This window comes from Scyliorhinus canicula, chromosome 14 (genome assembly GCF_902713615.1).
Source record: "Scyliorhinus canicula chromosome 14, sScyCan1.1, whole genome shotgun sequence".
NCBI classification, from domain to species: Eukaryota; Metazoa; Chordata; class Chondrichthyes; order Carcharhiniformes; family Scyliorhinidae; genus Scyliorhinus; species Scyliorhinus canicula.
In genome coordinates this window covers 98,787,870-98,804,874 of record NC_052159.1, presented here as the reverse complement: position 1 = coordinate 98,804,874, position 17,005 = coordinate 98,787,870, and the positions used below count along the sequence as shown (strand labels likewise).

Below are 17,005 nucleotides of genomic sequence, written 5' to 3'. Positions count from 1 at the left end.
CTCAACCCAGTTGTTCACAATGTGTGCCCTTGGCACATGACTTGCAGCTAGACTCAAATGGCAAGTGAGTCTCGGCCTCTGGTGATACTGAACCTCAGAGATCACCAAGGAGGAGCCTAGATCAAGAGAGATGAAACTTTCCGCATGATACTGCCATGATATGACCTTGGTCACTGAGAGTAAGCAAGCTGCCTTCAGCCAGATGGGAGTCCAACATTCACAGATATTGAGGAACCCTATACTGCAATGTCACCACTCCAAATTATCATCATCCTACTGCAATTTGGGACTATAAGTAGCTGCTCCCCCGCCCCCCCCCCCCACCCCACCCCCCACCCATGACACGAGCCCTTATTAGTGAGGATATGCACTCCCAGCAGTCATCAGTACTCATGAAAGAGACTTCAGCATAATGGATGTGATGGCCCTAATTGGCACCATCCATGAATGAGCGTGTCCTGAGCTCTTCTGCCCCTCCTGGCCGTTGCCACTGCCACATGGCTGACCTCCTCACCCTCTATCTCGACATCCTCCTTATCTGAAGATATTTGCCACTCCTCCATCTTCACATCAGGCAGTTCCTCCCCTGGTTGAAGCACCAGGTTGCGACGGGCGCAGCAGATGACCATGATGCATGATGACCTCTGTGGACTGTACTGCAGGTCTCCGTCAGACAAGTTCATGCACTAGAACACCATTTTCACCATCCTGATGGTCAGCTCCGTGAAAGTGCGAGTAGCAGCATCAGCTTAGTTGTATCTGGTCTCAGCTGCACTCTGTGGTCTCCACACAAGTGTCATCAGCCATTTCCTCTGTGAATATCCCTTGACCCAAGGAGCCAACTCTGTAGCTGCTGTGGACCCTCAGAAATGTCAGGATTTGAGAGCGGCTCAGGATGTAGGATTCATGTACGCTCTGCAGGAACCTAGCACACAGTTGGAGGGTGTGCTTCGTGTGGCTGCAGACTAGCTGAACTGAACTCTTTGATGCCAGGGAGATTGAGTAGCCATGTGAGTACAGTCAATGCATCCTGCACCTGTGGAAAGTCAGAAATCTTGGAAAATTCCATGGCGTTTGCATCCTGGCTAGCCTGATCGCAGTCAAAAGGGCACATCCATTACCTCCTTGATGCACTTTTGAATGGAGGCTTGTGAGATGCCACAAAGGTCACCCGGGGAGCCCGGGAAGGAGAAGTTGCATAATGGTTTAGGGTGGCTATAACTTTCAACGCCCCAGAGAGTGGATGCTGTGATGAATGTAGTAATTTCAGATATATTGTGTTATAAATGTTTGGTGAAGTGAGGGTTAAAAGCCTGGGTTAGAGTATGTTTGACTGCTGATATCATGATTGAAAAATAATCTTGGTTTGAAAGACCAGGGTCCCAGGTTAGATTCCCAGCTTGGGTTACTGTCTGTGCGGAGTTGGTGCGGAATCTGCACATTCTCCATGTGTCTGCGTGTGTTCCCTCTGGGTGCTCCTGTTTTCTCCCAAAGTCCCGAAAGATGTGCTTGTTAGGTGAATTGGACATTCTGTATTCTCCCTCAGTGTGCCCGAACAGGCACTGGAGTGTGGTGACTGTTAGCTTCCGGCTGCTGGTTCTGCTCCTTTTCACAGACACCTTTATTTTCCTTTAACACACTCTGTACAAAACTCTATCACCACTCATGTGCCACAAGAGCCTTCTGTAACCTCTTTACATATCAGTGTCAATTATTGGATATTTAGCATCAACGGGACATCTAATTGAAATGTCTCTTAACCCATTCTTTAACAGTGACTCGGGGATTTTCACAGTAACTTTGCAGTGTTAATGTAAGCCTACTTATGACACTAATAAAGATTATTAAATATAACGAAATGCTGTTTGACCCTTCTAGTCGCTGTTGGTGCTTAAACTCAATGTGCAACCTCACATGCTTGATTTGTTCCCTCAGCCCTATATCCTATATTTCTTTTGCTCTTTTGCTCAACCACCTACTTTAAGGGCCCTTCCTGTTGATTCATTTATATCGTATTTCTTTTACTTTGTCATTATTGTTTTTGGTCCACGGATCTTTTTTTTCTTCGTTTTTTTTGGTCTACGGTACTTTAATGTACATAGACCTTTAAGTTGAGCAGGGGAAGTGAGGAACTCAAAAGTTGCAAAATAGTACACTCTGCTATAAAGATTTAGATTTTGAACAGAAGAAGTCTTTGAGCATAAGTGATGGGAGAGATTTGGTTCGATTGGTTGGCTGGTGGCCAAAGGGCAGTATCCTGCCCGACACCAGACAGCGATTGGATCCTGCCAGGTGGGGTTTTCAGAGAAGCCAGAGAAAGCTCCTGGATGCTGAGAGGAGAGGTTGTGCGGTGCCCTCTCTCTCTCTTTCTCGAACAAATGTTTCCTGCCTGCTGTTTCTGAGTCTGCACAGACGTCTCCAGACCCTGCTGAATCTACAGTGAAAACCATTACAGACTGGAAGCAAAGACTTCATCCAACTGGAGACCTAGTTTAATAAGGCAGGGGGAGTCCAAAGTAAGGACAAAATAAAAAACATTTATTTTACAACATTTATATACATGAGAACCTCACCAGGTACTGTCTCTGGTTTATCACAGTGGACTAAACAGCTGGCTTGTAAAGCAGAACAAGGCCAGCAGCGCGGGTTCAATTCCCATACTTGTACCTCCCCAAACAGGCGCCGGAATGTGGCGACTAGGGGCTTTTCACAGTAACTTCTTTTGAAGCCTACTTGTGACAATAAGTAATTTTCATTTTTCTTGTCAGTCGGTTCCAGACTGGCCGGCCTTTTATGCAAGTACAGGTAAGCTACTACGTCACTGGTGGGAGAGCATATACTTCAAGGAGCACAGGGAAAATAATCATCCCCACACCATATGTCTGGTGAAGTTGTTACACCTAGACTGAAGAAAGATGTAAGTGGAAGACGTCATAGAATCCCTACAGTTCATAAGGAGGCCACTCGGCCCATCGAGTCTAAACCAACGCTCCGAAAGAACACCCCACCTAGGCCCATGCCCCCTATCCCTGACCCAGTAATCCCACCTCAGCTTTTGGACAATTAAGAGGCAATTCAGCATGACCAATCCACCTAACCTGCACATCTTTGGACTGTGGGAGGAAACCGGAGCACGCAAAGGAAACCCATTCGGACAAAGGGAGAATGCACAGACTCCACACAGACAGACTCCCAAGGCTGATATTGAGCCAGGGTCCCTGGCACTGTGCGTCTGCAAAGCTAACTACTGTGCCACCATGATGCACCTACAGTCCACGAGATTCTTAAGCTTTTACTTTTAGTACTTTTTTTACATTCCTCTTTCCCCTCTGCGTTTGTCTGTGTTGTGTGTGTGTTGAGAATGGGGTGAGTTGAAGAGGGGAGTTAGAAATTAAATAATAATTAACCAGTTGGATTTGCTGCCTATTTAATTATAGTTATTCTTATTAATAAAAGTTAATTTTGTTTACATTTACAAACTTCATGACTATAATTATTGGGCAGCCAAAAACTAAAAACTTTGGGTATTTTTTAAATTAAGAATTAATTACAATTGTGCTGCAAATCTGGATCAAGTGGGGTTAGAATTGACCGTGCACTAGCCCAGGGTGTTGAAACACTACCTAACCTATTCTTCAATGTTCACATTTTGGCAGTTCTTTTGTAGCCTCATAATCCTTTGCTTAAAAAAAGGTTTTACTTGAAACTATAGTTTTGAAACGTGTCAAAAGATCATTACAGTAAAGCATTAACTTAACTTTTAAAGGAAATTTGCATGCGACTATTGTTTCCCATACAAGAAACACCAAGAAATTTATTCGAAATATGATGGAAAATCAGCAAAAATCCTTGGATGACCTTGCAAACCAGGTAAAATCATTACCACTATATAATTTAGTTTGATATAGTTCCATTTTTTTTGGCTATATAAAGGTGAAATAGCTAATAACATAGCCAAGTGGGAGAATTTGTCGGTCCAGTAAATTGTAAATGTATAGAATAGAAGAAATCAAAAAAGAATATTTACACTTACCCTTCGCACACAGATAAATTGTGAAAATTTTAAAAATAAATGGTCAATTTCCATCTCATACCACCTTTAACACTGAACATGTTGACTAAACTGTGATAATGTTTGAAATATGTTGGTCATTCCAAGATACCTATCCCATCTCCCCAAAGCAAAAGCATTGAAGCCATCTGTAAAATAGACATCAGGCTTGAGGTCTTTTTGCTTTGCATTGCTGAGTGCCATTTAAGGTAGTATAATCACCAACCGAACCAGCCGAGATATTTAAGGGATTGTTTAATCTGTGAATATTAGAGTGTGCATGAAATGGAAGTTGCAACAGTAATTTTGCAATGCTTATTTTAATTATTCTAAGATGAAATATAGATAATTTAGTAGCTTTAAATGTTTGGAACAAATTATGAATCTTTTAACAGATGACGGAACTGATGAGCAGAGTCCTTCTTTTAAATTCACACTTTCTGGCAACCAATATTGAGGAATTTCCGACCAGACCAGTGCAGTCACACGGTGAGTGACCGTTGTCAGTCAGTGCCAGAAATGCATTGAAACTATAGTTACTGTACTCATGCTAGACTATTAAATTTATGGATATGTATGAAAAGTCTTGTATTGCAGCCAAATGTGTGCTCAGGGAGTTCCTGATTTTGGATGCTAGTTTGGATCTGTGGTTGCAATTTGGACAGGGAGCCATTTAATTGAGTCCCCTCAGTCTCCCCACCTCTAGGATATTCCATTGGACAGGAATATATCAGGTGGATTATGTGCATTGTAATAGTTCTTCCTGTTTATTTCCTTTGCTCCCATTTCTCTTTTGTTATTTAATTATTTTGGTCTGTGGGCACATAATCAGAATGTGTCTTGAAGCAGAAGACGCAAGGTTGAAGCCATCAGCTTAGAACAACATAGAACATAGAACGATACAGCGCAGTACAGGCCCTTCGGCCCTCGATGTTGCACCGACATGGAAAAAATCTAAAGGCCATCTAACCTACACTATGCCCTTATTATCCATATGCTTATCCAATAAATTTTTAAATGCCCTCAATGTTGGCGTGTTCACTACTGTTGCAGGTAGGGCATTCCACGGCCTCACCACTCTTTGCGTAAAAAACCCACCTCTGACCTCTGTCCTATATCTATTACCCCTCAATTTAAGGCTATGTCCCCTCGTGCTAGCCACCTCCATCCGCGGGAGAAGGCTCTCGCTGTCCACCCTATCTAACCCTCTGATCATTTTGTATGCCTCTATTAAGTCACCTCTTAACCTTCTTCTCTCTAACGAAAACAACCTCAAGTCCATCAGCCTTTCCTCATAAGATTTTCCCTCCATACCAGGCAACATCCTGGTAAATCTCCTCTGCACCCGTTCCAAAGCTTCCACGTCCTTCCTATAATGAGGCGACCAGAACTGTACGCAATACTCCAAATGCGGCCGTACTAGAGTTTTGTACAACTGCAACATGACCTCATGGCTCCGGAACTCAATCCCTCTACCAATAAAGGCCAACACACCATAGGCCTTCTTCACAACCCTATCAACCTGGGTGGCAACTTTCAGGGATCTATGTACATGGACACCGAGATCCCTCTGCTCATCCACACTACCAAGAATTTTACCATTAGCCAAATATTCCGCATTTCTGTTATTCTTTCCAAAGTGAATCACCTCACACTTCTCCACATTAAACTCCATTTGCCACCTCTCAGCCCAGCTCTGCAGCTTATCTATGACCCTCTGTAACCTGCAACATCCTTCCGCACTGTCTACAACTCCACCGACTTTAGTGTCGTCTGCAAATTTACTCACCCATCCTTCTGCGCCCTCCTCTAGGTCATTTATAAAAATGACAAACAGCAACGGCCCCAGAACAGATCCTTGTGGTACGCCACTCGTAACTGAACTCCATTCTGAACATTTCCCACCAACTACCACTCTCTGTCTTCTTTCAACTAGCCAATTTCTGATCCACATCTCTAAATCACCCTCAATCCCCAGCCTCCGTATTTTCTGCAATAGCCGACCGTGGGGAACCTTATCAAACGCTTTACTGAAATCCATATACACCACATCAACTGCTCTACCCTCGTCTACCTGTTCAGTCACCTTCTCAAAGAACTCGATAAGGTTTGTGAGGCATGACCTACCCTTCACAAAACCATGCTGACTGTCCCTAATCATATTATTCCTATCTAGATGATTATAAATCGTATCTTTTATAATCCTCTCCAAGACTTTACCCACCACAGACGTTAGGCTCACCGGCCTATAGTTACCGGGGTTATCTCTACTCCCCTTCTTGAACAAAGGGACCACATTTGCTATCCTCCAGTCCTCTGGCACTATTCCTGTAGCCAATGATGACCTAAAAATCAAAGCCAAAGGCTCAGCAATCTCTTCCCTGGCTTCCCAGAGAATCCTAGGATAAATCCCATCCGGCCCCGGGGACTTATCTATTTTCACCTTGTCCAGAATTGCCAACACTTCTTCCCTACGCACCTCAATGCCATCTATTCTAATAGCCTGGGTCTCAGCATTCTCCTCCACAATATTATCTTTTTCTTGAGTGAATACTGACGAAAAGTATTCATTTAGTATCTCGCTTATCTCCTCAGCCTCCACACACAACTTCCCACCACTGTCCTTGACTGGCCCTACTCTTACCCTAGTCATTCTTTTATTCCTGACATACCTATAGAAAGCTTTTGGGTTTTCCTTGATCCTACCTGCCAAAGACTTCTCATGTACCCTCCTTGCTCGTCTCAGCTCTCTCTTTAGATCCTTCCTCGCTTCCTTGTAACTATCAAGCGCCCCAACTGAAACTTCACACCTCATCTTCACATAGGCCTCCTTCTTCCTCTTAACAAGAGATTCCACTTCTTTGGTAAACCACGGTTCCCTCGCTCGACCCCTTCCTCCCTGCCTGACTGGTACGTACTTATCAAGAACATGCAATAGCTGTTCCTTAAACAAGCTCCACATTTCCAGTGTGCCCAACCCTTGCAGCCTACTTCTCCAACCAACACATCCTAAGTCATGTCTAATGGCATCATAATTGCCCTTCCCCCAGCTATAACTCTTGCCCTGCGGGGTATACTTATCCCTTTCCATCACTAACGTAAAGGTCACCGAATTGTGGTCACTGTTTTCAAAGTGCTCACCTACCTCCAGATCTAACACCTGGCTTGTCAGGATACTGTGCTCCCAGGTTTTGTTTTTTGAGAGGAGAAGCCAGAATCCTCAACATCAAGTGGATTTTAGGAATCAGGTTTGGAGGGAGTCGGATTAATTGGTTCTTGGATTGGCCAGGAGCAGTGTTCTGCCTGAAGAGGATCATTGATTGATTCCTGTGTGATGCTTTCTGAGATAACTGGGCAGAAATATTTAGACCTCGGAAGTGAAAGGGATGCTTTCTCTCCCTCCTACTTGTTCAAGTGAAAGAACTGCTTTATTCTGAAAGCCATGGGTGCCCAGCGCATCCTTTTCAGTGAAGCTTTAATGATACTGAGTCTGCTGAGAAGGTAGACAATCTTGCCAGAGAAAAGTATCTCATGCATAGAAAGAATCATAGAATCACAGAATTTACAGTGCAGAAGGAGGCCATTCGAACCATCGAGTCTGCACCCGCTCTTGGAAAGAGCACCCTACCCAAGCCCACACCTCCACCCTATCCCCATAACCCAGTAACCCCACCCAACACTAAGGACAATTCTGGACACTAAGGGCAATTTAGCATGGCCAATCCACCTAACCTGCACATCTTTGGACTGTGGGAGGAAACCGGAGCACTCAAAGGAAACCCACGCACACACCGGGAGAACGTGCAGACTCCACAGACAGTGACCCAAGCCGGGAATGGAACCTGGGACCCTGGAGCTGTAAAGCAATTGTGCTAACCTCTGTGCTACCATGCTGTCCCAGGAAGAAGGAAGAAGTATCAAAACGGAAATGATCCCAGTGCTTCAAAGATCCTTTTATTTTTATTATTCCCCCCCCCCCCCCACCTTTTCAGCACCCTTTCTCCTCTGTGTATATCTGTGTGTATGTATGGAGAGTGGAGGGTAGTTAGAAAGGGGGAGTTGGGAAAGGGATATTGGATAGTCGGTTACATTTTATGTCTGTTGAATTCTAATACTGTACATAATAACAGATTACTTATGTTAATGTTACAAACCTCGTGACTGGAGTTTATTTGGCTCAACAAAGGATCTCGGATATATTAAATAAAATCTTAGTGCACCTGTGTTGCTACTCTAGGTCAACTTGGTTAGAATTGACCACGCACTGGCCACTGTGTTGTGACAGCATGTGTTCATGTGATACATTAATAGCTGAAAATATAATATGATACAGTAGTCAACATTGATGCCACATAGATGTTCGATGACAGGAGTACTCAAACAGTCATGGTGGTACAAAACTTGAACATTGCTAAATAGGGAGACATATTGTGGAAGTTTTTCATCTTGTGCTCATCAGGACAAATGCAAGGGTGCTAAATGATCACAACAAATTATTCTACAAGAGAAAAAGGTGCTGATTGGTGGGCAAAGTGACTTTGATTGGTCGAGGGTTTGCCAGCGAGAAATCAAGGCGTAACCATGGGCTTCTCAAGCTCCTGGGTAATTCATAAAAGATACAAGGCTTGAAAACATTTATTTTGTTTGCAGAGAATGGGTCCCTGTTATGAATGCACGTCACTTCCAGAGAGTGTAAATGAGCCACATTACAAGCTCAGATAATTAACTTAAATTAGTTGTTAGTGTAACTATTAGTGTACTCAGGATTGTTCAGAAATTGCTGCCTCATTGAGAATTTCACCTAATGGTAGATGTTTTGTTTTGGGTTTTGCAAGTGCGGGTTAGACCATAAGACACAGGAGCAGAATTTAGGCCACTCACCCCATTCTCCTGCCTTCTCCCCTGATACTTTTATTAATCAAGGTTGGTTGAGTATGGGTCTGTAGTCTACCTATTAAGAACAACGGAAGGAATATGCTGTTTAATTTGAACAGCCAATTAATGGGATGCAAGGCCTATGTACCTGATATCACACCAGCATTGAAATTCACACATGAGAGTACTCAATTGTGTGGTAGGCAGAATTTCTTTTTGGAATGACAGCATCCTGTTAGTGGGAAATATCACTTGCATTGCCATTGCATAGTAGCAATGTGAAATAGCTATTGGGAAATTATTTTAATTGTTTGAAATGTTGTATTCTTGAATTTATCCTGATGAATGAAGTTAAAAAGCCTTGGTAACTTGTCTCTCTTTTCAGCAATAGAGGAGTAGCCATGCATTCCTGGTAGTCAGTGTTGCTACGCTAGGTATGGTAACATTTAGAATTTAAATTGATTACATTTCCTTTGCTGGATATTTTTCAAACTGAAAAACATTGTGGTAGCATGGCCCTTATCAGGTGTTAGGACGTGGACTTGGCTGTTGGGGGTTGGTCAGAGCTTGGGAGTCAAGGGGATTAGACCTGAGTAGTAGTTGTACTGTTTATAAATTTCTTCTTAGTTAAGTAAATCACCGCTGTGATTTAACACTGTCTTGTTGCCTGCTTCGCAATGCAACTTATTATAATAATGATAATTTTTATTAGTGTCAGAAGTGGGCTTACATTAACACTGCAATGACGCTACTGTGAAAAGCCCCTAGTTGCCACTCCATGCCTGTTCGGATACACAGAGGGCAAATTCAGAATGTCCAATTCACTTAACAAGGACTTTCAGGACTTGTGGGAGAAAACTAGAGGAAGCCCACACAGACACGGGGAGAACATGCAGACTCTGCACAGACAGTGACCCAAGCCGGAACCGAACCCGTGACCCTGGCGCTGTGAGGCAACAGTGCTCACCACTGTACAACTGTGCCACCCTTAGAATAAATCAATCCAATCGAAGGAAACTCATCGAACATTCTAAGGGAGTGAGGAGTGGTCTCTCAGGGTCCTGAAAAGGTAGAAGATCATCAGCAGTCGAATAACCATGCCACTATTCAGGAAAATTGATCCATTTGATTCGGAGATTGAAAGTTGGCGCCAGTATGTTGATTGTCTTCGATACTTTTTCGCTACTAATAAAATCATAGAATATAGAACATAGAACACTACAGCGCAGTACGGGCCCTTCGGCCCTCGATGTTGTGCCGACCTGTGAAACCATCTGAAGCCTATCTGACCTACACTATTCCATTTTCATCCATATGTCTATCCAGTGACCACTTAAATGCCCTTAAAGTTGGCGAGTCTACTACTGTTGCAGGCAGGGCGTTCCACACCCCGACTACTCTCTGAGTAAAGAAACTGCCTCTGATATCTGTCCTATATCTATCACCCCTCAATTTAAAGCTATGTCCCCTCGTGTTGGTCATCACCATCCGAGGAAAAAGACTCTCACTGTCCACCCTATCTAACCCTCTGACTATTTTATATGTCTCTATTAAGTCACCTCTCAGCCTTCTCCTCTCTAACGAAAACAACCTCAATTCCCTGAGCCTTTCCTCGTAAGACCTTCCCTCCATACCAGGCAACACCCTAGTAAATCTCCTCTGAACCCTTTCCAAAGCTTCCACATCCTTCCTATAATGTGGTGACCAGAACTGCACGCAGTACTCCAGGTGCGGCCGCACCAGAGTTATGTACAGCTGCAGCATGACCTTGTGGTTCCGAAACTCAATCCCCCTGCTTATTATGGCTAGCACACCATATGCCTTCTTAACAGCCCTATTAACCTGGGTGTCAACTTTCAGGGATTTATGTACCTGGATGCCGAGATCTCTCTGTTCATCTACACTACCAGGAATCTTGCCATTAGCCCAGTACTCTGCATTCCTGTTACTCCTTCCAAAGTGAACCACCTCACACTTTTCCGCATTAAACTCCATCTGCCACCTCTCAGCCCAGCTCTGCAGCTTATCTATGTCCCTCTGTATCCTATAACATCCTTCAACACTATCCACAACTCCACCGACTTTTGTGTCATCTGCAAATTTACTAACCCATCCTTCTACACCCTCTTCCAGGTCATTTATAAAAATGACAAACAGCAGTGGCCCCAAAACAGATCCTTGCGGTACACCACTAGTAACTGAACTCCAGGATGAACATTTGCCATCAACCACCACCCTCTGTCTTCTTTCAGCTAGCCAATTACTGATCCAAACCGCTAAATCACCTTCAATTCCATACTTCCTTATTTTCTGCAATAGCCTACCGTGGGGAACCTTATCAAACGCCTTACTGAAATCCATATACACCACATCAACAGCTTTACCCTGATCCACCTGTTTGGTCACCTTCTCAAAAAACTCAATAAGGTTTGTGAGGCCTGACCTACCCTTCACAAAACCGTGTTGACTATCGCTAATCAACTTGTTCTTTTCAAGATGATTATAAACCCTATCTCTTATAACCTTTTCCAACATTTTACCCACAACAGAAGTAAGGCTCACAGGTCTATAATTACCAGGGTTGTCTCTACTCCCCTTCTTGAACAAGGGGACAACATTTGCTATCCTCCAGTCTTCCGGCACTATTCCTGTCGACAAAGATGACATAAAGATCAAGGACAAAGGCTCTGCAATCTCCTCCCTGGCTTCCCAGAGAATCCTAGGATAAATCCCATCTGGCCCAGGGGACTTATCTATTTTGACATTTTCCAAAATTGCTAACACCTCCTCCTTTTGAACCTCAATTCCATCTAGCCTGGTCGACTGAACCTGAGTGTTCTCCTCGACAACATTGTCTTTCTCCAGTGTAAACACTGACGAAAAATATCCATTTAACGCTTCCCCTATCTCCTCTGATTCCACACACAACTTTCCACTACTATCCTTGATTGACCCTAATCTTACTCTAGTCATTCTTTTGTTCCTGATATACCTATAGAAAGCCTTAGGGTTTTCCTTGATCCTATCCGCCAACGACTTTTCGTGTCCTCTCCTCGCTCTTCTTAACTCTCCCTTTAGGTCCTTCCTGGCTAACTTGTAACTCTCAAGTGCCCTAACTGAGCCTTCATGTCTCATCCTAACATAAGCCTTATTCTTCCTCTTGACAAGTGCTTCAACTTCCTTAGTAAACCACGGTTCGCTTGCTCGACAGCTTCCTCCCTGCCTGACAGGTACATACTTATCAAGGACACGCAGTAGCTGTTCCTTGAAAAAGCTCCACATTTCGATTGTACCCATCCCCTGCAGTTTCCTTCCCCATCCTATACATCCTAAATCTTGCCGAATAGCATCATAATTGCCTTTCCCCCAGCTATAATTCTTGCCTTGCGGTATATACCTATCCCTGCCCATTGCTAAAGTAAACATAACCGAGTTGTGATCACTATCACCAAAGTGCTCACCTACATCTAAATCTAACACCTGGCCGGGTTCATTACCCAGTACCAAATCCAATGTGGCCTCGCCCTTGTTGGCCTGTCTACATACTGTGTCAGAAAACCCTTCTGCACACACTGCACAAAAACTGACCCAGGCTTTTTCATGGCAGAAGATAAACAGAAAGTAACATTACTTACAGTTTGTGCCCACAAAGATATAACCTCATGTGAAGCTTAACATCTCCAGAGGCTCTGGACTCCAAATTCTTTGATCAATTGGTGCAACTAGCAAGGGACTATTACAAACTCCAACCCTCCATGATTCTACAGTGCTATAAATTTCGTACAGTCATTAGAGGTCTTGGAGAAAGACATCAGCTTTTGTAGCCAGATTTCAACATATGTCGGAACATTGTGAATTTGATATTTCTCTCAGCGATATGCTGCATGAACGATTGGTCTATGGGATCAACAACTTAGATATTCAGAAGAAGCTGTAAACCAGAAATGAAGATATCCTTGGATGAAGTGGTTGCGTTGGCTCAGGCGACTGAAAACGCTGAACAAAGCACTTTTGAATTACAAAACATGTGAAAACGAGGTGAACCAGTTATGGTGGGAAGCGGCGGCCACTCAACATTCCCGAAAAAGGGAGCAGCAGTGTCAAAGAAGAAGAAAAGTAACCAGCAGTCACAAGGGTTAGAGGCCTGTTACCATTGTGGGGGAGAGCACTGTCAGGACAGATATAGATTTAGATTTATTGTCACATGTACTGAAGTACAGTGAAAAGTATTGTTCTGCGTACAGTCCAGGCAGATTGTTCCATACATGAAGAACATAGGACAAATGATATATACACAATTTAAATACATAGACATAGATATTGGGTGAAGCTTGCGGAGTATAGTGCGACACAGTAGAGAAGATGCGTAGAGAGATCCATTCAGTCCATAGGTGGGTCATTCAGAAGTCTGGTAACAGCAGGGAAGAAGCTGTTTTTGAATCTGTTGATGCGTGTTTTAAGACTTTAGTATCTTCGATGGAAGAGGTTGGAAGAGAGAATAACCCAGGTGGGAGGGGTCTTTGATTATGCTGCCCGCTTTCCCAAGGCAGCTTTCCCAAGATAGATGCAACTGTAAGGAGTCCAAAGATGTGCATGTTAGGTGGATTGGCCAAGCTAAATTGCCCTTAGTATCTCAAAAGATTGTATGGCGTGACTGGAATATGGTGGAGGTGTGGACTTGGGTAGGGTTCTCTTTCCAAAATGTTTCCTTGCCAGATGGTGCCTTATGCTCGAAACCAAAAAGTGGAGGTGGAGATGAAGCATGTGGAAAACATGGGAGTAATTACTCCAGAGCAGTTTTCAGAATGGGCAGCACTGATCGTCCCAGTGTTGAAGCCGGACCACACATCTTTGGGGATTATAAGATGACGGTGAACAGGGCTGTTAAAGTAGATAAATATCCTACCTCAGGATAGAAGGTTTATATGTCAAGTTGCAGGGGGCCTCAAATACACCAAATTGGATTTAAGCCATGTATACCAGCAGATTGAACTAGAAGATCAGTCATGAAAGTTTATTACCATAAATACCCACAAAGGCTTGTTCTAATATACGAGATTGCTTTTCGGTATTTCATCTGCCTGTGCTTTATTTCAGCACATAACTTTAAACCCTTTGCAGAGAATTCCAAAGATTGGCATGTATCTGGATGATGTTCTAGTAAAGGGAATAGCACTGGAGGAACGCAGTGCAAATTTGGAAGATGCCGTGAAGAGGTTTTTGGCTGAAGTAAGAGAAGTGCTGATGAGGTCGCGTATTTAGGTTTCAGAGTTGATGCAAAGATAAGATAAAGGCAATCAAAGGGATACCTGAACCAAGAAATATGTCAGAACTGAATATTTCCATTTAAGGGATGGTCAGTTATTACAGCTGCTTTTTATCCAATCTGTTTACCAATTTGGCACCGCTACATCAACTGCTGAAGAAGCGCCACTGTTGGAAGCCTTTTGATCAGGTGAAACAGGTCTTACAGTCGTGGCTATTTTCTTCTACTTCAATCCAGATAAACCCATTGCGGTCACTTGTGATGCATTGTCTTATGGCATTGGTGCATTACTCTCACACAAAATGGAAGATGCCTCGACCCACCGCCGGGATTCTCCATTACGCCGGCCGGTCAATGGGGTTCCTTCCCCCTGTGTTGTCAAGAGTTTAAAAGATGGTTGTCACAGCTGACATTTTGAGAAGTCAGAACAGTCAACCTGGTCAGTCCAAGATGAAGATGCTGGCCAGGAGTTACATTTTCTGGCCAGGGATCAACAAGGAGATTGAAAATATGGTCAACCTATGTGAACAATGTCAGACTCAATACAATCTTCCACCTGCAGAAAGTTTACACTCTTGGGAGTGGCTTGGGCATCCGTAGACGAGGCTCCACATTGGCTTTGCTGGTCCCATTTTGGCTATGATGTTTTTGATTGTGGTAGATGCCCACTTGAAGTGGCTCGATGTTCAGCTTATGTGTTCAACCACTGCTGCAACCCCATGGATAAGCTGTGCCAACCTCCCCCCCTTTCCTTTCTCCCCTCCCCCCTTAACACTAATGGTAACCAATTCCTTGAAATAGACACTAAATGGCTGCCATCTTCGGTAACACTCCTCAATTGCTCGCCTTAGGTTTACTTGACTTTCTCAATGTATAGATAGATAGATAGAGATAGAGAAATACAGCACAGAACAGGCCCTTCGACCCACGATCCACTATCCACTTGAGTGGCAACTTTCAAAGATCTATGAACATAGACCCCAAGATCTCTCTGCTCCTCTACATTGCCAAGAACCCTACTGTTAACCCTGTATTCCGCATTCAGATTTCTCCTTCCAAAATGGACAACCTCACACTTGTCAGGGTTAAACTCCATCTGCCACTTCTCAGCCCAGCTCTGCATCCTATCTATGTCTCTTTGAAGCCGACAACAGCCCTCCTCACTATCCACAACTCCATCAATCTTCGTATCGCCTGCAAATTTACTGACCCACCCTTCAACTCCCTCATCCAAGTCGTTAATGAAAATCGTATAGGAACTGCATCAGAGCTCCTAGCCATACTGAGGCACTGGGTGGTGATGCACACCTCCACCCCAGCAGTCGTCGCCTCTGAAGAAACAGCAAAACTAAGGCCAGGACATAGGCCCCCATGCCCGTCTGCAGCTCCGGTGAGTCTGACACTTCAAAAATGGCCACTAAGGAACAGGGCTCCAGCTCAATTTTCAGAATTGTCGAAATGGTGCTAAAGAAGGAGACCCAGAAACCCACAAGCTTGGGGCAAGAACAGAACATGTGCCCATAGTCAGCCAGAACTCTACAGCAGCGCTCGTACTTGTCTTCCACCCCTGCAAAGAAACGACTCATTCTGGACTTAGTCAGATATACCCTACAAACTACTTTGAGTTGGATTAAACCAAGCCTCATGCACAAGGACATGGAGTTCACCCAGTGCAGGGCCTCACTCCACACCTCATCATCTAATATGGGCCCTTCGCCTCCTCCCACCTAGCCTTAACCCCGTCCACTGACACTAAGTCCTCCCACATAATCCATCTATAAATACTGGAAGTGCTCCCTTCCTCCAATCTGGTGAGCGAGAGAACCATCTCTATAAGGTTGGCAGCGCCACAGGGAACGTTAGGAAAATCTGTTTTGCAAAGTTGCGTACTTGTAAGTATTTAAATCAGTCTGAACGTGTGAGCCCAAACTTGTGGTGATATAACCACTGTAGTGATGTGTACTTGCAGTAGGGGGATGTATGCCTGTACCTGTAATACAGGTTCCTCCGGTAAGCCCCTGCCGGCTAGCTCCGCCCACAGGGAGCTTGTGTATAAATAGGCATGTGAGTCACTCAGACCCTAGTCTACAATTGCAGATGGAGGAATAGCATCGCACAGCAATAAAGCCTTGATTGTACATGTCTCTCGTCTTTGAGTATAATTGTTAGCGCTACAATTTATTGCTGTGCGATTTTCCGTTCACCATGGACATCAGAATCAAGCCTGACCGTCTGCAGCTGGATCCGCAGTCGCCTCACGCCAGAAAAGACTTTGTTCACTGGCTTGCAGTCTTTGAGGCCTACATCTCTTCAGCGGACCCTCCCCCGACGGAGGCTCAGAAAAAGCAACTCCTGTACTCCAGACTTAGCTCCAGCGTCTTTCCGCTAATTCGAGATGCGACTGACTACACCACAGCTATGGAACTGCTCAAGGAGAACTATGCACAGTCGGCGAACACCCTGTTTGCGAGGCATCAACTCTCTACTTGTATCCAGCAGCCGGGTGAGTCGATTGAGGACTTCTGGAGGGCCCTTATACCTCTGGTACGAGACTGCAACTGCCGGGCCCTCACAGCCATGGAACACTCTGACTTACTCATGCGCGATGCCTTTGTTACAGGCATTGCGTCGGACACCATCCGGCAACCACTGCTGGAAGGGGCTGCGCCCGACCTCGCGGCCGCAAAGGCCCTGGCGTTTTCCATGATGGCCACCTCCCGTAGTGCGCGATCTTATTCCGCTAGCCACTCGGCCCACCCGTCCTACCCCTCGTGGGCCCCGCAAACGGCCCCCCCAGCAGCTGCCCACGTGCA

At 44.5% G+C, this 17,005-nt stretch overlaps 1 protein-coding gene across 4 annotated transcripts in view; it reads left to right on the top strand.

Moving 5' to 3' along the window:
* angptl5 (angiopoietin-like 5) overlaps positions 1-17,005 on the top strand; it is an 83,951-nt gene that overhangs the window by 31,284 nt on the left and 35,662 nt on the right. For all 4 annotated transcript variants that reach the window (XM_038819152.1, XM_038819150.1, XM_038819151.1 and 1 more), the window contains 2 exons: positions 3,767-3,870; positions 4,447-4,540. In XM_038819152.1, coding sequence (XP_038675080.1) covers positions 3,767-3,870; positions 4,447-4,540 — 198 coding nt within the window. The remainder of the gene's footprint in view (positions 1-3,766; positions 3,871-4,446; positions 4,541-17,005) is intronic.